General features: G+C 41.7%; 1 protein-coding gene across 42 annotated transcripts in view; it reads right to left on the bottom strand.

Moving 5' to 3' along the window:
- The window catches only part of Rbfox2 (RNA binding fox-1 homolog 2), a 238,402-nt gene that overhangs the window by 63,850 nt on the left and 153,610 nt on the right, over positions 1-20,942 (bottom strand). Inside the window, exon 1 of one of the 42 annotated variants that reach the window (XM_034517466.2) lies at positions 10,635-10,891. The exons of 38 other annotated variants lie outside the window; for them this stretch is intronic. In XM_034517466.2, coding sequence (XP_034373357.1) covers positions 10,635-10,661 — 27 coding nt within the window. In that variant the 5' untranslated portion in view covers positions 10,662-10,891. Of the gene's footprint in view, positions 1-10,634; positions 10,892-20,942 lie in introns of those variants that run through there. 3 more of the 42 variants (XM_076911557.1, XM_034517463.3, XM_034517469.2) reach the window with 3 other exon arrangements.

A 20,942-nucleotide genomic window follows, 5' to 3' on the forward strand; every position in this document is an offset into this window, starting at 1 on the left:
CTCCTTACTTGAATTTCACCATCCATATCAAAACTATACAATTATTACTCAAAAATAAAAATTCAGGTTGGAGATGGAGGTCATTGGGTAGAATACTGGCCCAGCATGTGAAAGGCTCTGGGTTGAATCACCCCAATACCACAGGGGGAAAATGTATACAAATTATTATTATTATTGTTATTATTATTTTTTTAAGCAAAGAATGACTGCCAGGGCTGGAAGAGTAATGGCTCAGTGGTTTAGAGCCCTGGCATTCTTTCCAGAGGACTGGGGTTCATTTCCCAGCACTCATAGTGACTTACAACTATCTAGCTGTAACTCTAGTTCTAGGGTATCATCAGGCACTGAACATACAATACTCAGACATCTGTGCAGACAAAACAGTCATATGCATAAAAAAAAATCAATGAAACTAAGAAAAAAAGAAAACCACATACACAAGCCTAACACACAAGTTTAATTTACTCACTTCTCCCTACAGGTCAACCACATGTTAGGCAGCAGGACACAAACAAGGGAATATAAGTTCTGTCTTTAGTCCTGCCTTTAACATGTGCCTGAGCAACCCACAGCATCTCTGGAATGTACTCTGATTTTTAAATGAACTTCACTTGGGATTTAACAGTCTGTAGTTCGGTGATAAGGGGTCTTACTCAAGGAAAGAATCAAGTTTCTAGGAAAAGAAGAAATGTGTTTGGTATATTGTCATGTAAACGTAAGCATTTCCTTCTGTAAGAGGGCCAGCAAAATGTTATTAAACAGTTTATTTGTTCCCCAGCCCAAATAGCTACCAGCCATTACAGCCAGCCAGTAAAGTCAGTCCTCCATACCTGCAGGCACATCTATTTCCAATATGTAGAAAAAGATGAGCCAGTTAAAGATGCACAGACCTTTCCCTTATTGTTATTCTCCAAAGACTCAAGGATAGCAACCGTTCACAGCATTTACACTGCTCCAAGGATTATAACCCAGGGTTAGTTTGATGGTATGCACAGGTTTTACATAAACACCTCACAGGGGTGGAACCAACTCTTCAGAGGCAGCTAAGTAGGTTGAACATTTTTAGTCTTTCTAGCACACTGTACAGTGCTCTCCACATGAATTACTTCACCTTCAGACTCTTTAAACCACTGTGCTGATACAAAATGTCAAGAAATAGTTAAACCGAGGACATCTCCATTTATCACAGAACTTAAGGCTTTTATAAAAGTAACCCATTTCTCAAAGTATTGGATAAAATGGCTTAAAGACATTTAGTAAGGCAAGAAAAAACTCCAGCTAAGTAAGCTAAATATCAAAGCCTAGATTATTGTTTTGAGAAAGGGTCTCACATAGCCTAAGGTAGCCTCAAAGTCTGCATACACACCAGGGATGACACAGAGTTTCTGATTTTCCTGCCTCCATTTCCCAAGTGCTAAGATTACAGGTATGTACACCATACTGTTTTAAGTGCACTGGAGATCAAAGTCAAGACATCATGCACACTAAACAAGCACTCTATTGACCGAGCCACAGCCCAGCCCATGAGCTATATGCTGTATGTTACACTTGACATAATGGGGGACTGTGGTGAAAGAAGGAGGGTAGCAAGACATTGGAGGGACAAATCTAGGTTCAAACACAGACTCTGGGATCTTGGATAAGTCATGTAATCCCTCAATGCTTCGAACTCTTCATCTGTAAAACAGGAAAAGGGATCACTGCCTGTCAAGGCACATGTAAGCACCGAGATCAGGTGTACACAAAACAGCAACATCAAAAACAAAAACAAAAACAAAAACAAAACAGGCAGTCAAGATTCTGGTCACTATCTCTGTGAGTTAAGATAAGACCACATAGTCCAAAACACAAGTCAGTCACTGAGCTAGAATCTTAACAGTTCTGTGTTAATAACACTGACATTAATAGAAACCTAAGGGGAAAGGGAACCTTATTATTCTTTACTAAAGACGTAAAATGCAGTTACAGAAATTAATCAATACTCCCTTGGATTACTGCTGGGTTTGCAGGTTAGGTATTCTCTTTTAATGCTCATTGAAACTGTTGTTTAACTAATTTTCATGCATCTGCTAAGAATACATTAAATGAGACACTGCTTTTATTTAAAAATAATCTCTCTTTTGTTTCCAGTCTTGTTACCTCAACCCCCAAATAGATTCACATATAAAAAACAAGAACTCTCAAAGGATTATACAGTAGAAAAAAAAGGGCAATGATCCCTCAGACAGGATGGCAGGAAGGTGGGCTGTTCAGCTGCTTTGCTTGCTGCCAGGAAGTGAGAACAGGACAAGAGGTTTGGGGAGCCAGGCCTATTAGAGGTCACTGTGAGTGTCCTGGGGAAGCTAATGCTGTCCAGAGAGTCAAAAGTCCACTTGTCCTAACCATTGTCACCTGCATGAGTAGAATAAGAGGCTAGGGAAAGAAACATCTGAAAGAAATTCAAAGAACATGGCTAGGGAACTGAGGTGCCAGGGAAAGGACCTGTTCTTGGCCAGAACAGAAAACCTGATGCATCAGTTAGAAATTCCCTGTTTTGCTCTGTAGCAAGGATAATTTTCCAGAGACTAAACATAGCTCTGGTCATGTCTAACAACACTTTAAAACAAGACCAAGACGACTCTGTTACTTGTAAGAAACAGAGCTGTGTGAGGCTCAAAAATAAAGTTTGAGTATTTATAAAAATAAAAACAACACCCACAAGGTAAGTTTACTATGTCTGGAATTTAACTTTAAAAAAGTTCACAGGCATGCAAAGAATCAGGGAAATACAAGCATGTCATACTGAGACCAGATCTAAAATCAGAACACATCCAGGGCTAGCAGCGAAGAGAGTTAAGGCCTCTACACCCCTGTTTGAGATATGAAGAGAAAACACCGCACCTTAAGGTAAGATGAGAGGCACAAAAGAGATACAAGTCACAATTCTAGATGTGGAGACTGATTTGAATAATGCCAACTAGGCTCTGCACAGTGGAAAGATCAGTGCACATGACATTTTAGGAAGCACTGTAAAAGTAAACGTGGGGGGGGGGAAGGAATGCACAAACACACCCCCCCACCCCAAGAACAGTGAGCTCTGAAAATAATGAGAAAAGATCTGAAACATATCTTAGCAACTTCTTAAAAGTACTAGACAAAGGCTCTAACTCTAAGGCTTTGAATGGTGGGAAGGAGCTGGCTGTGCAGCCTGTCACATTCATACCCTTACCCTGGGCTGCCACCCCTCAGGCTTCTTTCATGCTTTTCCCTTCCTCCCTCCTTGCTGACTTCTCAGAGCTGAAGGGCCTATCCCATTGAATCTCAGGCTACCCGGGGATATACTCAGCCTTTTACTACAACATCTACAAGCTCTGTGGCCCACACATAGCAGCACATCTACCTATCTTCTAGCTAAGGAAAGTGTCAAGAACATGTAGCTGAGTCAGAGCTGGTGACAACCAACCAACCGCTTAGAGTCTGGCATGACAGAACCAGACAATGCATTCCAGCTACAGAAGTATGTCAGAAGAGTGGCTTGCTGAAGGGATGCATAGAGACCAAGGGAGCAGAGAGAGGCATGTCTTTGTTAGCCAAGCTTTCTGAATAAGGGAGTCTACGATGATTCTTGAATTACAAAACTAAAGCTGAGGAAAAGAAGCATTCTGGGTTAAAAAAATGATATATGAAAAAATTAAAATGCTGATTCTAGGTGAAAGAAAAATATTCATATGTGAGGGTTGTTAAAGGCTTTCTTTTCTGTTAAAGATTATGATTTAATAATGATAAAAATAAGATTACAATATAATTACATTTCTCCCTTCCCTTTCCTCCCTCCAAACCCTCCCATATATCCATTCTCCTTTAAATTCAGGGCCTCTTTTTCACTAATTGTTATCGCATACACACACACACACACACACACACACACACACACACACACACATTCTTAGATATAACCTACTTAGTCTGTATACTGTTACTTGTATGTATGTTTTTAGGGCTGACCAGTTGGCACTGGATACCAATTGGTGTGCTCTTCCCTGGGGAAGACCTCCCTTCCTGCTCCCTGCTTCCTGTCTGTGTCGAGTTGAGGTCTCGTGAGTTTCTCTCTGTTCACATTGACATGTCCACTGGGGTCGTCCTTGTTCAGCTCATACTTGGGTACTCATGTTGGTGAAACTTTAGGGCTTTCTTTTAAAGAGAAAGTAAAAGTGGACTACCAAATTGCTTAGAACTGTGCCACTATGATCAACTGACAGAGGAAAACTCAACCAATGCTAAAGACATAGCAAGTACTCATTATCTCTCAGAGGTCATCAAGCTGTGACTGTGGTCACTGCCTCACTGCCTCACTGCCTGACCCGCCTAGTTGTATAGCAAAACAAGTGTGGTGCTTTGAATGAGAGCAACCTCCATGACTCATATATTTGAATACTTGGTCCCCAGTTGATGGAACTGTTTGGAGGTGTGTCACTGAGGGTGAGCTCTGAGTTTTCAAAAGCCTAGGATATTCCCAGTTAATACTCTGCCTCACAGCTGTCTCTCAAGATATGAGCCCTCAGGCTCTGTTCCAGTGCCACACTCATCTGCCTGCATGCTGCCCAGCTCTCTGTCATGATGGACATAGATTCGGATTTTATAAGTTGCCTTGGTTACAGTGTTTTAGCACAGCATCAGAAAAGAAACTAAGACAACAAGAAAACTTTTATCTTTATAAATAGCTGAAAACAGTCAAAAAGAGTAACATTTTGCAACATGAAAATGACATGAAATTCCAATCTTATTGTTCATCAGGTATTATTGAACACAGGCATTTCGTCAAGTGTTGTCTATGGCTTCCCCAGTGCTTTAACAACAGAGTTAAACAGATGAAACACAGAGAGAGGCCAGTAAAACAAAAAAATGATTATTACTAAACATGTCAGGAAAAGTTTATGGGTCAAGTTAAGAATCTTTCAAAATCTAATCTCCTTTGCTTAAGTATCAGAGTGTCTCTTTACAATGCCTTGCAAGGAAAGCCATCAAGATGACTTAACAGGTAAAGGTGCTTGCCACCGGCCAAGCTTGCTGACCTGAGTTTTATGACCACAGTGACATGGTGGAAGGAGACAACCAACTCTAAGGGCTCCTCCCACTTCCAGCCATGTGCCATGGTATGTGAGTACACATAGATACAATGAACCAATCAATAATCTCGATTGTTCAGTCAAGAGTTAAGGCAAGGTTCAGAGGCTAAATAACAAATAGGTTCTTGCCAGTAAGGTGGTGGCATTCTCTAAAAAGAAACAGAAAAATAATATAAAATGAGCCAGGACAATAGAGGGAATAAGCAGTAGTACCTTCAGTGATTTTTGTTTTGTGAAAAAAAAAAAAATGAAAATTTAACTCAGGTGCCTGGAGGAGAAGGGGGAGGGAAGAGGGAGAGGACGAAGAAGAGGAGAGGAGAGAAGAGAGGAGGGAGAAAGCAACAACAGAAGCAGCTTCAACTCACACTAAGGAAAGTGTATCTACTTTTCAGCCAGCCACCAGCATGGAGGTGGAGGCAGTAGCTTAGAGGCCAGCAATATTATCAAACAGCATAGAAATCTGGAATTAATACCTCTCAGGTTGAAATCTCTCTGTATTCAAGACTTAGTGTATTCAAGACTCTAGTCTCACTGTTTCATACAAAAAGGAAGTGGAAGAGTGAGAGACTGATACACAACTACCTCAACAGGCATGGTGTGCATTTGTGCGTGTGTACATGTGTGACAACTAACTACTCAAAAGGTGATTGGCAAGCAATCACAATTCACATCTGTAAACGTTGAATGCATAGGTAAAGTACATATGTAAAATGTAGTTATTGATCCATTGGTCTATTGGCGGTACTTAAGGACAAGAATACTGAACATAAACCTTTTGGATTTATTCAAATTTCTGAGTTGCCAAATCCAATGATTTAATTTAGGTAAAGCGCTGAGACTGGTACTTGATATAATATCACAACATACTTGCACAAAGGATTCACTGCTAGGATGACTGACTGTTCTGGACAAAAGGAAGGGAGGACTACTTACGAGTTTTCTGACCTCATGGAGCTTAGGAGATGAGGAGAAGACAATGATAAGCCCTAAGATCAGAAGCAGGTGGAGAGTGCCTGCTTTGAGGGACAGTCAAAGGCACACTCCCTTGAAGAGCTAGGTGGAGTGTGCAGAGGAAGCCGGTGTCTTAGGTGGGAAGAGCACAGCAGGGAGGTGAGAGGAAAGGCCTGGCAGGGGGTGTGAGGTGTTTCAAGGAAACAGCCATGGGCCAGTGCAATCAGAGTGGAATCTGGGTGATAGAGACGAGGCTGGACAAACAGGTTCCTGACCATGTAGGGCCTTGGGGGACTGGAATGGACACGTGGTTTTACTTGGGAGTCTGAAAGGTTTAAGCTCAAAACTGACAAAAATCAGACTACTGCTTTAGGTGAGTAACCCTTGGCAGACTCCTGTTAAGGAATTAGTTATGTGACTCCAAGGTTTCCTGAATTTAATCATTCTAAAAGTAACAAAGGAACACAAGTCTGGAAACGAATGACATGCTCAGTGGAAGGTCAGCATTTGACTGCCTAGAAGAAGTTGAGCCTCTGAGTTCAAGAATGAAGATGCTGCTGTGCAAACAGCAGAGTTTTCCCTAGGAAGCCACTGTGACTGAGTGGCAGAGTCCACGCACAACCTGTGTGGTGGAGATGAGCAAGGAAAGAACTGGCAGTGGTTTCAGAACTGAGAGAGTTCTTGTGGCTCTACCATCAAGCATATACAGTAGATCCCCGAGACTAGGGAAGATCTAGGATGGGACTGATCCTGAGTGATTTCCCATGAGACAACCTAAAGAAAGGCATTACATCATGAGAGGTTACAAGCTGAACCACAAGTCAGAGGGAGATGAGACTGTTCCTGATAGCCATCTGTACAGATGTGACTTTGCAATTTCTTTAGGGAAGAACAAACCCACTGAAAGGAGGACGGCTCTCATTACCTTTCAGCATAAGGCTGTCTTCTAGCAATGCAAGCTTCAACAGGAAGCTTCAAACCCCAAGCTAGGAGATATGAGACAGAGATAACACACTTACAACATTACAAATTCTCAAAGTTCTAACATCCCCATTTATGGAATTCTGAGTATCTTCCAGGAAAGATAAATAATGTTTAGAATAATGATACTTTTTAAATAGTCAATCTTGGTCTTAGTAAGGAAATGGTTAAAACAGTAGAAGAATTCAGAAAGGAAGCCACTGGAAAAAGTAAGGCCTTTTCTTTTTCTTTTTGGTTCACTGTAAAGGAACATAAATTTAGCCTCCAACCCACATCCCGGCCTATCCCCAAACTTCCCCAGAATCCTGTGCAGCCCATAGAAAGTGGAAAGTGTGCCAAAACAAACAGTGTGGGCTTTACTGGGGGTGGGGTGGGGGGACGAGGCTCTGTGGAAAGGAGCAAAAGAGAATGGAATCACTTCGGATGAAGGCCACAAAATGGAGACTTAATGAAGGGTAGGACTCCCAGATTCATAGACATGGGATGTGCTTTGAAAATTCATAGACCAGACTCCCAAGACCAGTGCTTTACAGAAAGCAAACCGAAAGGGGAGGGGAAACTGAAACAAAGCAAACATACCTGCTGTCATCTCTCCTCTAATTAAAGCATAAAATACCTGGCTCCCACTCCTCTCCCCCAACTACTCAGGAACTGAGAGGGCACAGCTCAGGTGAAAGACTTCAGTCTCCAGCTACAAAGGGAGATAGCAGACAATGGAGCTGGTGATTCATTACAAAAGAATACACTCCAGAGGCCTGCTGCCTGCTGCCACTCCGGCTCACAGCACTATTTAAAGGAACAGCAACCTTCTTCCCAGCCTCCCCTATTCCAACACCTTCTCTCCTGGTTCTGATGGAAAACAGATTTTGAAGAAAATGCCAGCAAAGCACTGAACTGTCCAAGAAAGGGAGGGCCTGTGCTCCAGGAGCTGGCAGCCTTACCCCACTGTAGAGTCAAGCAAGCATCTGCTTTCAGGTTGTAATGTAAGCTTTCTCTTTTAGTGTAACAGAGTTTGTGTCTTGCTAAGTGGTTTTTAAATTAATCAGGTAAAATTCATTTTCAACTTTGTTTGTCTAGTTTACACATATTAGGAGAATGATTTCCCTTTTCTTTTATCCCACCGTGCTTATCTATAAACAGGACAAACACTAACTTGGAGTATGTGAATCAAGTCAGAAAGACTTCAGCAGAAGGCTTCTGTGACATAAACAGGAATAGGAGACAAGGGTGTTATTTAAAGTGTCACAGGAGCATGTCTGGCTACTAATGTATGAAAATTTTGTCATTAAAATTCTGTTTTTATTAAAAAGCCAAGTTCTCTTTACTGTCAATGATAAAGCAGTTTGCTAATACAATGAAAAAGCCATATAAAATTAGAGTACATGTAATAACAAAGCTCGGATATGTACAGGCCAATCTAATAACAAATGATGAAGATGACTTCTTCCACCCAGCACCAAGGCAAAGAGACAGTGAGCCATGGTGTGATATGAGTAACGCCATTCGGGTCACTTTTTCATATCCTAGACAGTTACAAGCCATTGTCACTTCAACAGCTAACCCTGACCAGTACAGACAGTTTATATTGAAAACGCTTAGATGATAGGGCATTATCAGGTATTTAGATTTGATGTCTGCCTCAAAACATACAAACCTATACAACAAGGTGGAAAAACAAACCACGGGACAGACCAAAGACTTAATCCTATTTACTATGCCCTTTGAGTTTGTTTCTAGATTGCAAACAACTATCCCCATTACTTTCAGGTAAATGGTGTAGACACTGAAACAAACATCCCAATTCTGAAGCCCACAGATCTGAGTGTCTTTTCAGTTCTATGGATTCAACATGAGAAAATGAGATGTCTTTCCTTCAGCACTTAGCACATCTGAAAAAGTACAAAGATTAAATTATTTATTAGAATCTTTAACCACTAAAAAGTCTCTTTCCAGGTTCCACTTATTTCTCTGCTCTCACCCATACCCCTGATGATTAGGATACAACACGAAGGATAAACAAGCAAACACTTCAATGTTCCCAAAACCAAGGGGCAATGCTCCATGAGGCCACAGCAGTTTGATTTTAACAGTTCCTGTTTAGAGAGGGCTCTAAGCTGAGGGCTGCCCTCTAACCCTGCCCTCGTGGAAGTGAAGTGAGCAGCATCTCACAGGCATCAGGATCAAGACCTGGGTTCCCCTTTCCCCCATGAAGATCCTGAAGAAATAAAATGGTACTTCAAAACCATTAATTAGAGTCTACAAAGGAGTAAGAAGTATTAAAAACATTTTGTAAAGAGTTTCTCCACTTTCCAAATGAGGAACTTCTTGACAATTCCTTAACTCGGATTTGGAGAAAACCCTCCTTGGAAGGATTTATCTTTTGAAATTTCCCTCTTCTCTGGGTCAGGATGGACTGGTTTATCTCTACAGGTTTCCCTCCTTCCAACAGCACTGCAGGGCATTATATAACATTTAACTAAGCAGCACTCCAGCACCAAAGGCGATGCCTCTACCTGATAGTTTGCTGCCTCTCGCCCTCCGGTGGTGGCTAGTTGAGGAAAAGGGGAGAGAATACAAAAAAGGGGCAACCTCCTTAAAAGGAAAGCACTGTCCAGTGAGAGAAGCCTGGAGTGACATGACCCCAAGTCTGAGACCAAAGGGTTTGAAAGTCTATCTTGGAAAAAGACGTTCTGAGAAGTCACAGCCTCACCACTTTCTCCCAAGCCACACATTTAATAAAAGGGGTGGGGGTAGGGGTGGGGGTGGGTAAAGGAGCATACAGTAGGGTGGCAACTAAATAGGCTTGCCTGCCGGGATCTGAAGAACATTCACCTTTCCATCTGCCCAGAATGACTTGCTAAAATGCAATGCAGACTCTGCTTGACACAACCAGAGCGGCAGAGAGAAGGGGGTGGGGATAGAAGACAGATGAAGATCTTCCATTTCCTAGTCCATCTCCTTCAGACGTCTTTTAAATCGGGCAATCGTCACTTACACGTACACATTTACTCTATCAGGGAAGGCAGGACCTGCCTCTGCTACACCAAGATGCTCCATGGGTTCCTACGGAAAATATCCTTTGCCAACGACAAAGCCATGGAAATGAAACATTCTTTCCTAGCCTTCATTTTTGATAATCCGTTTAGAAAGAAGGCAGCAAACTGCAATTCTCCAGCCAAGCCCAAGAAACGCCAGTGAATCAGCTTTCCCAGTGTCACAGATTCTTCTGCAATTCTTAAAAGGAAGTCACTCCCTCTCCCCTTTCTGGCAGGCTACAAGAATCTCTTCCTACCTCTGCAGTCTCTCTCCCTCCCTCTTCTCAGAACCAAGACAAAGAGGTAGACAAATCCCCACAGGCTCTTTCCTGAGCTACAGCTGCACACTACAGGAAACTGGGATCAGCTATGGAGCTGAGGGAGGGGGAGAAAAGGGCACGATATAGTACACATGCTCAAAGGACCGACACTTCAGCTGATAACAATAAATCTGCCTTTTAAAGAAGACAACCCTCATTAAAACTTGGCTTGCTACACCCCAAGCTCAGATCTTTCTGTAGACCCCTGAGACAGAAATGTGTGGCGGATATACAAGTCTTACCTGAGTTACCATTTTCTTTTTCTCCATAAACCAGAAGAAGCAGACGATAACCAGTTTGAAAGCCTCCGTATCGGGGCACACCTCTGTGGCTCTCTGCCACCCCGTCCCCAGCTAGCTGGCAAAGGGCGGGCGACAGGCCTCCCTTCAAACGTTTTCCTGCCTTTCTCTTTCTAGTGTTTCTTCCTTTCTTTTCTCTTCCTCTCTGGCAGTCTCTCCCCCTCCTTCTTTCTCCAGCTCCCTCCCATATCTCAGGCAGATGGCTGAAGGAAGCCCCACCCCTGAATGCCTAAGGTAATTAATCAGAGTAGAGCCCCACCTCTTCCTCCTCCCCTCTACCCCTCCCAGCAGGCTGACAGCTCCCAACTCCAGAAGCAGGCCTGCTGGAGAATGGCAGTTTGGCCTGTGCTTTACTGTGCGCAAGCTTGTGAGTGAGTGTGTATGTGTGTGCGTGTGCGTGCGTGTGTGTGTGTGTGTGTGTGTGCGCGCGTGCGTGCGCACACACAGGGCAGGAGGGGGAGACTGAGGAGGGGTAGGCGCCATGTGCTGGCATATTATAAGGCTGTGACGGTGGTATTAATTATATTGCTCTAGAAGCACTTACTACAACTTATTACAGTTAATACAGATTTACGAGATTATGGCCATGAATATCTAATAATAAAGAAGAAATGAAAAGTAAGGATTTCCCCCCACTGATGGGCATTTATAGATAAGAGTGGGTCTACTGAAAGGTGTAAAGTAAAAAGCTGCTCAGTGACAGGAAGGTTTTCAAGGACAGCAACACACAGAAGCCAGAGGCGATGTAATGAGGGCATAGGACTGGGAGAGAAGGGAGGTCAGTTATGTGCCTATTTTTTTTCTCCTCTAAAAACCCTAGAGATTCTGAAAAAGGTGTCACCATAAATCTGCCTGCTTGAGAGATGCAAGGTATGCACATCTGGCTGCTGAAGCTCCTCACTTCATAATCCTCAGGCTAATGGAAACTGTTTTTCCTGCCTTCGCTGTGTTTCAGCCTATAGTGAAAATGAATGCCGTTCTTATATATCCACCCTGGCTATCTACCCTCACAGGTACCTGCGTCATTACTGCAAACAGTAACAGTTACCACAGAGCTCAGAGAATACAGTGGCTCAGGACAATGTTTACTCAACACAAACGCTTCTTTTAAGACCTCACACTAAAAAGCTCACAGTGGTAAACTGGGCTGGGGTGCTGGTCCCATTCTGTTCTGTACTAGTGACCTCAGGGGGAAAAGACTGAATTTTGAACATGATTTCATCATCTCTATATAAAGACTCAATTATGCAAATATTTGATAAATTTAGGCCTTTTGCCAAGTTTTTCATAAAAGATTTTAAATGTATTCTGACAAGATCCTATCCTAAAGATCACATATATTAGTTCTACTATATTCGTTTAAAGGTAGAAAGGACCAATTGCAAACTTAGCTTTTTAAAAAAATAAACACTCAAAACCGTGAGTCAGTAATTGCAGTAGTAGAGTTTCTTGCTGTCTCCTCCAGGACTGTCTGGCCCGATGTCGAACCAGGCTTTTAATATGTACTATGTAATACCATTGGTTAGCACTTTGCCAACACAATACCACCATGTTCTCTCAGTTACCAATTATTTTAATAATTCCAAAAAGAACACACAGGCTACAGAACCGTGAACAAAATCTGGCGACCAGAGTCAGATCTGTGTAATAGGGCAGAAGCTGTCCTTGTATTTTACAGATATGAAGAAATATGTGCAAAAGGACACTCTTGAGCTAGAGAGATGGCTCAGTGGTTAAGAGTAGTTTGCACTGTGCTTGCAGAAGACTTGAGTTCAGGTCCCAGCACCGATTCTGGGCGGCACCCTCTTATCCATTCTGCTGGCACACACACACATGTAGCACATATTTGTGCGCGCGCGCGCACACACACACACACACACACACACACACACACACACACACTTTTTTGAAGGGTGGGGTTTTCCAGCACAACATTAAGCAAACACAAATGGGAGAGGTGTAGAAGACCATGACACCTTTTCGAACATGCCAAAGTCTGAACAATCCAGACGTCAAACATTTTAAAAGGCAAAGTAAGAAAGAGGGGATAGGCAAAAGTATGGCATAACAACACTTGTAATCTCTCCTGTACTTTAAGAAAAAAATTCATATTTATGAAATAATTGTGTTTTCAGCTTTGATATATAAAATAAACCTGCAGGCCCCTGTACAGCAGGGGCTTTGAATCAAACAAAAAGCTTCGAGCACCAGAAAAGCTACTTGGAGGCTTGGGTGTGACTTCAGTCAGTCCCCTCCTATAAAGACAAGGGGACTTTTTTTTTTTTTTAAACAAAAAGGAAAACGAGAGGTTCTCATAAGCAAAAGTGTTGGTAACTGATAAAGGTTTCTATAGGTCCAGAAACTTAAGCTGCACTTTTATACACAGGATCAATATTCTATACTGCAAATAATAGGCTTAAAAATTCATACCACAAGGAACAATATAAGCTAAAAATAAAATATGCAGAAATAATTTCTATAAAGTCTCTGAATAACAGGATCACTGTGAGCACTGGCCAGTGGTATTCTAATGTGTGTCCCTGGCTTTAAAGGCTGCCATAGAGGACCACTTGCTCTTTGGTGCCCAAGAGATAGAAGAGCAATTCAACAGCACCAGTCTGACCCAGCAAAACAACCTAAGTCCCTGGTGACTGAATATACCAAGGAAAAGCTGGCCTGATATTTGCTTTTGTCTCTCCTGGAATGGAAGGGCAGATGGGGGTGGAGGGATGGGGAGGTGGGCACCTGAACAGAGTACAATAGCCAGCTAAGGAAGATCATGTCTTCCCTGATGGAATAACCTCTGGCTTTCAGCACTCTGCCTAGACATGGGAGGTACTGAAGAAAGATTTGCTGAGTACACAAAGGACAGGCGCTCTGTGTCTCAGTTTCTTGATAGTTTCCTTGGCACTTCAGTCTTCAGAACTCAGGCTTCCTTTCTTTTCTGCTGCTCAACTGAAATTCATCTCAGTCAGTCAATTAGGATCTCCAGGTGACGACTAAAGTTAATGGACATGTCATGTCTTTTCTGATGCTTCTGTGGCATTTGGATTCCTGACTTTGGGAAACTCACCCTTAGCTTCAAATGGTGCTTCATGTACTGCCACAGTGGCAGCCTCAGCCACACAGGAGCCTGGGGACTGTTGTTGCTGGTCCTCAGACTACAGCTGTCCCTTGGCAGCACTCCAGGCAATGAGGCTCCTTCAGCTGTTTACCCGCCTCAAGGGGGAGGGGGGAGGTAGAACAATATTCCAGTCTTTCCTAATTTTTCTTTTTCCTTGTTCATTTTCTCCCTTTGCGCCCTCTGAATGCTGTTAGTGCATAAGGTGCCTTCCTCAATCTCTTTTTAGTACAACTAGGAATTTATTCACCCAAAGTATATAGCTCCTCATAGCAACACCCCAGTGAAAATATGGTTTTTTCCTGTGGAGAGAGGAGCGCCACATATGTTCAGAAAGGGTATTGTAAATATAAATGTATATATTTTTCTAGCAGTGGACAAGGCAGAGGGGAATCCTACATTCTAGCATGCCTGGCTTATTGGCGAAGGGTGGATTTCACAGAAATCTACTGCTTCTGAAGAACTTATTCTGCCATGGCTTCTGAGCAGGCTCACTATATCTTCAGGACAATGGCGAGTTACTGAAATCTCCTTTGTAGAGAGGATGGAAACTCAGCTAGGTGAGAGTAAGCATCTTGCTGATAGGCAAGAAAAGTTGAAGAACTCAGGGTCAAATTCAAACCTACAGGTGGAGGGCTCTTCCTTGTTCCAGGCTGCATTAAGTCAGAGTAAATCCTCCACCTGCCCATCCCCAGGCTCACAAATGTTTTGGTAGCTGGTCCTCTACTGGCATCCCCGGTCTATCCTCCAAGCATCTCACTGTTGCCAGTAATTGTTCAAAACATGAATCTTATCCTGCCACTTTTCTACAGGAGGAAAAGTATTCTTTGGTTTTTATCAAAATTAGTATCAATTGTACACAGTAACGTGTGCACCTCCCAGCTTAAAAAAAATTCTCTATATTTGATTTATGTTTCCTTGATGGCTGAGAATACTGACCATTTCCTTGTATACTTGTTAGCCATTTGTACTTCTTTTGGCAGCTGTCTAGTTCACTCATTCGCGTGTTCATTGATTTCTTCTATTTATTTATAAGATTTGTTCTTTGAGGGCTTAAGTGTTTGAGCTGTTCATATAATCTGGCTTCACTCCCTTGTCAGATGAACAGCTGGAAGGACCTCCCACTCTGTAGCTCTCTCTTCGATATACTAAGTGTTTCTCTGCTGTGGGGGGCTCTTTACCTTGAGCCACTCCTCATCTGTCCTTGCTGTTCATCCCTGAGTTACCAGGTCCCACTCAGGGAGCCCATGGCTGTGCCTGTATATGAAATGATATCCCTGATAGTCTGTTCTAGTAATTCCAGACAGAGCTCTAGATCTTGTGCTAAAGCCTTTAGGCTATTTTGAAGGGACCTTTAAACGGGGTGAGAAAAAGGGATTTCATGTCTGTTTCTACCTGTGGATATCCAGGTTACGTAAGCCCATCTGTTGAAGATGCTGGCTTTTCTGAAATGTGTGGTTTTGGTATCTCTTTGATGAACCAATCAGGTAGCTACAAATGTGTGGTTTTATTTCTAGGTCCTCTCTTCAGTGCACGTGTCCTTCATGTGCTAGAGCCATACTGACTATGGATCTTCAGCAGAATTTGAAATTGGTGCTGTTTTATCTCCAGTATTACTCTTTTTGATTAAGAATTACTTTGGCTATCCAAGGATCTTTGTGCTCCCATATGTATTTTAGGAATTTTTTTTCCCCTGTGAAGAATGTCACGAAATTCTGAAGATACTTCATTGGCTACCTTGGGGTAATATAATCATTTCACTGCATTAATTGTGCTGATCCATCAACATGGGATGTCCTTCCATCTTGTAGTATCTCCTTCAATTTCCTTCTCTGGCATCTTATATTTTTGTTGGTTGAGTTTATTAGTGCCTCCTTATTTTCCTTCCTTACAAGGCTAATGCAAATGAGGTCATTTTCTTGGAAAATCCCAACTCTTTAAATGGGAACTGAAAGCACCCATTTATTAAGAGTCCCAGCTCCCCAGCCCTCCAGTACTCACCGTGCCCTGCCACATGGAGCAACTACAGTTAGTTCAACTTGGTTTCTCTTCCCGGAGCTCTGAAGTGGCCTTCTATTCTCCAAGGCTTATTTTAGATATCCTCACCCCTGAAAACTTTCCCAGCCCTATCTGCTTTCCATATCCTAGTTAGTTGTCCTGTTCCTGTGTGCATACCTTGGCATCTATCTCACGGACATAAGTCTGTATGATTCTAATTACACTGTGGGCAGTCTGAGGGTAGAAATAGTCTTTTATATCACACCTCAGCTCTTATCAATGCTTGGATAAACTGTGGTGGTGGTGGCCGTGGCGGTGATGATGATATGCTTGTTGAACTGAAAATAATAACTTTGTCTATGGTCATTATTTAGACATACTTTGCAAATAAAATGTAAAGTATCTTGGTAGTTACTGAAGTACTATGAAAGCATTCTTCTAAAAATATATCTGGCAATATTTTCAAATTTATAAGTTTATTTCAGTATCTTTCAGAACACTGAACTGAAGAGATATGCAAAAAGATAAGGTGAGATAAAGTTTTTTTTTTAAACCTTTATTAGGTACGTTCCTGAGATTGTAGACAGAATACCTGTTAACTAAAAACTCGCCTCACATACTTTTTCTCTTTATAATGTTGTGGTTGTGACTCAACTTCCCTAGCTTCCACCTGTATATCATTTATGCTATAAAGATGGAGCCAGAGTCCCTGACTAGAGGCAGGGATCACTCATACTTTCCCAGGCTGCCTTTGACACCTAAGTGAAGAGCAACATTAAAGAGACAGTACTTCCTCCAACAATGAAACCTCAGCAGTACAAAAACCCTCACAGAATAGCCCTGCAATAACTCTCAGTGACAATTTACTCCTAATACTGGATACCTTTCCATAAGCATCTCAAGATATGACCAATATCCTTCTTTGCTCCAACATTCCTTTCAGTATTAGTGATGTAGATATGAGACTTAATTCTATTCCAGCTGCTTCCCCCTCCGCCCCCCATTGTATTGCAGGGTGCAATACAGACAGCCCATTTCAGAATAAAGGGATGAAAGTAGAATCTGAAAATGATTTTAAACCTTGTATGTTTATATACATACAACATCTTCACACTTATTTATTGTGCCCCCAAATCCAACCTTTAGAAAGATTTAAAACATGTACTAACACCATGGTAAGGCCAAACAAATTAAAACATATTACTTCATTAACTATAATTTGGCATTAGGTAACTTATTCATGCCACGTAATATTTCAACCTTAAACAACCTGAGTCATTTATATAATTGAAATGATGTCTACTCTCTTGGTAGTCTGAGAAATTTCTCAGATCAATACTAGAAGGGATGCAATGTAAACAAATGTGTCAATAACTAAATTATCAAGAAAATATACGGTTAAACTGAAAATCAAAATATACATGTTTTCTAATACTAAAATATGCCCTGTATCTATTATGCTGTCTTGGTTGTCAGTTTCTCTCATCTGGCAAAGTACTTGGCATATGGTAGGTGCTTAAAAAAATTCAATAAGCTAATTCAGATTGAGAAAATAAAGACTGAGTGTATGTGTGTGTATCACTAGGTCAGAATTTCCTGGAGAACTACACAGCAGAGACACTAATTCATGCTCCAGTACTTTGCAAACCCAAGCACATCTCAGTATCTATAATATCATTTGCATAGGTAAGTCTTACTCATCCATGAGCCAAACATCTCTGGGCTAAACCCTCAATCAGTACATTTAGCTATCTCCAATGATTTAAGACCCTATTTCCCCTTCCTGTAACTGCCTCACTAGTAGTGGGTGACAGGGTAGTAGTCTATAACAGTTTTTCACTAAGTACCAATTATAACAATAAACAACACCCCTAATTTGCAAAATAGCTACATTTTAACCATCCAGTCGGAGGTGACAGGTTTTTAATATTAGATCACCCACAAGAATTTCAGGGCCTAGCCTGGTCAATTCCAGTGTTAGGGAGGGAGCTACACATGGAACTTGAGCTCCAGGCCAGCAAGTTTCATAGTGCAATCCTGTCTAAAAGAATAAAATGATTAAATAAATGAAGGACAAAAATTAGTTTAGGTAAATTTTCTTCTCCTCTTCCTCCTCCTCCTCTTTCTCTTCTTATCATTATTATTATCGTGGGCAAAAACTCTCAAGAGCCTCTTAAACCTTTCTCTAGCAATCCTCTATCTTTTTAACCTACCTGTATTTTTAAACTGATCTGGTCCAGATTGGGTTCTGCATGAATTATAAGTAATAAAATAATAAATTTCAATTGCACGCTCTTAGGCAGGCATTATTTTATTAACATTAAGAGCAATGAAAGGTCAGGCACTTTATTACCTTCAGTTGAAAAGAAGTCACTTTGTCTCATTATCTCAACATTAGCAATTCTAGAAATACTCAATTAAAAAATAGATTAAAAATATTCTCATTAAAAACTACTATTCAGTCTTGCCTTAAGCGTGTTCATTGTACAATGCATTGGTACACAACTCTAGGTATTATGCAATGATTTCTGAGTAAAGCAAGTATTATGATACAACAGAAACTTCTTAAAAAGCATTTCATAGTGTAAGAGAGCATAGAAAACAACCATCTATCGCTCATTTACAAACACAATGAAAACTGTTCCATCAAAAAATTAGTAAATAAGTTCATAAAATAGCACCCTTAATTGTAACATCTCAGCCCCCGAGTCTCGGAGCTGCCCTAATTTTAGATGGAATGAAACCCTAAACACAGCAAGGCCAGGAAAGCATGGCTTAAAATACTAAACACTATATTCACCAATAATAAATCTGAGTGAATAAAAAGATTGAGAGTACATCAATTCATCTTATCACGAATGAATCAAAGTTTCACTGCCAACCATTTTATTCAATTGTGTCATAGTCTGAAGAGAACTTTTCCACAAGTGATTTAATGCTTGTGGTTACTGTACGCTGGTCACAGCTGGGACTTATCAAGACCCATCAGTATTTACTTGTAAGAAGATTGGCTTCTAGTCTAGTTTCATGACACGTCTAGCCTTAGGCTGTAAGAAATACCCCTGATGTCAGTAGAGAAACAGTCCCCAGATAAAGAAAAGTCCATAAATGCTGCAAACCTCGTCATGGCAAGTGTGATGTGCACTACACTTCAGCTGAGAAATCAAAACCCACGGAAGATTATGTACTGCCCATAAAACACCAAGACCAACATGTCAGGACACAGCTCAAGGTGGGGGTGGGGGTGGGGAAGAAGAGGCAGAGAGAGTGTGTGTGAGCGAGACAAAGCATACAACCTCCACAGGGTTCCAGAACTGGGGCCTAGAGGCTTGAACAAAAGGGAGTTTACCCACAATGGGTTAAGATCCTGGGCATCTCTTTTAACCCTGTGTATTTCTGCTCAACCCACAACTTAGGTACTTATTACTAGAAATGGGGTCAGAAAGGACAATAATTTAGGACCATAAGACATCTGTAACTCGGAATTCAAAGAATCAATAAAAACGAAGTTATCTGAGCATGGCTGTGTAGAATAACTACCCTAGCTGGAGCCAGAATCCAGGACTCTTCTGCATTTACTCCCTATACTGCTGCCAACTGAAAGGCATTTACACATGCAATATGCTTTATAATGGCTTAACCTTTTCTGGTTCTGGATTTTAACAAGTTAACAATGAAAATGTCACTAATTCTACCACAGAATAATTGGAAATGGTAGGCTAAAACCAAATTACAATAGTCTAGACATGGTCTCAATTATGTATTACCTTTCTGAAAAATACAGTTACATTTGGAGACTGCCACCTGTACCTCTCAGTTGCCTCCAGAGATCCTTAAGTTTATTGTATCATGGTGGCACAATAAACACTACACTTATACTGCCCAGCCCATCCTGCACCCACATTCTCTGAAGCTTCAGAATCTCTAATACTGAAGAGCTAACCACTTCTGTCTAGTTATTCAACACTATTAAAATCAAATCTCTTGCTACAGCAAATTAGGAAAAAAAAAAACCTTGAGAAACCCAGCCCAAATGTACCGTGTCACATGAGAGGGAACCTATACTCTATCATAAAACTATCATGTCAATGAAATATTGTTTGAAAAACGAGTCATAACCCAGCTTACCTGGACAAGAGGATACTGATAATCCATGCAATATACACCATACATAGCAGAGGGAGAAACTCCAGATCTGGACAGCACAGAAAGCACCTCAAGTTTTTGTCTAGTCTGATGTGTCCTGTGCAAGGGAGAAGCACCCTCAAAAAAAAAAAAAAAAAAAAAAATCCTTGTCCCACTTTCCCCGTCTACAGACAGGTGTGCTGGCTCAGCTGGTGAAGTCAGAGTTTAGTTCAGAGCAACAGGATTCAGCAGTACATACAAGAGATGTTCAAAGAAAAGCAAAACATTCCAACTAAGTTCGCTAGACAGTGCTAGAGATTGGTTTTTAACTGACAGTTCCACTAGAAAGGCAAGAGGCAGAAGATGACATCCAGGGAAGATACCTCTGGCCCCTTAAAGCAGCAAACAAGGGCAGAAGCAAAAGGCATCCAGAGCCCAAGTAATATAATGTCCCAGGCTGTGTGTCAAAGGGAATGCTCCCAACCTAGGACATTGGAGGCAAATGGGACTGTATTATTTTTCTAGCCCTCCCTTGGGCAGGAATGCGCATGTGCGTACGTGAGTGCGTGTGTATGTGTGTGTGTGCGCGCACACACACACACACACACACACACACACACCCTTCCTTCTGTCTACTCCGGTGGAGACAGGTGTTAGGATTAAGAGCATAAAGCCCAGCCACAGAAAGAACTGGCAGAAGAAAGTCACAGTGATACATGGCCGAAAAGGGTCCCTTTCATGACACTGTATGTTTCTGTATCATTTAACACACAGCTCTCTCCTGCTTTAACAGGAGCGAGGACAGCTGGCAGGATCAGCTAGAAAAGAGGAAGGTGGCCCCAACTCTGAGCAACATGAGTACACTGGAGGCCTGCAAATATGTGGGGCGTGCTCTCAGCTGTTCCAGTCAAACTTGGAGGGATTAACTGTGGCTGCCTGTGAAGAGGTGGGGGTGGAGAGGTCACTACAGAGAAGCAGTTGCTTTTCTTCTTTTAGGAAGCGGCTTT

Source organism: Arvicanthis niloticus, chromosome 13 (genome assembly GCF_011762505.2).
Source record: "Arvicanthis niloticus isolate mArvNil1 chromosome 13, mArvNil1.pat.X, whole genome shotgun sequence".
NCBI classification, from domain to species: Eukaryota; Metazoa; Chordata; class Mammalia; order Rodentia; family Muridae; genus Arvicanthis; species Arvicanthis niloticus.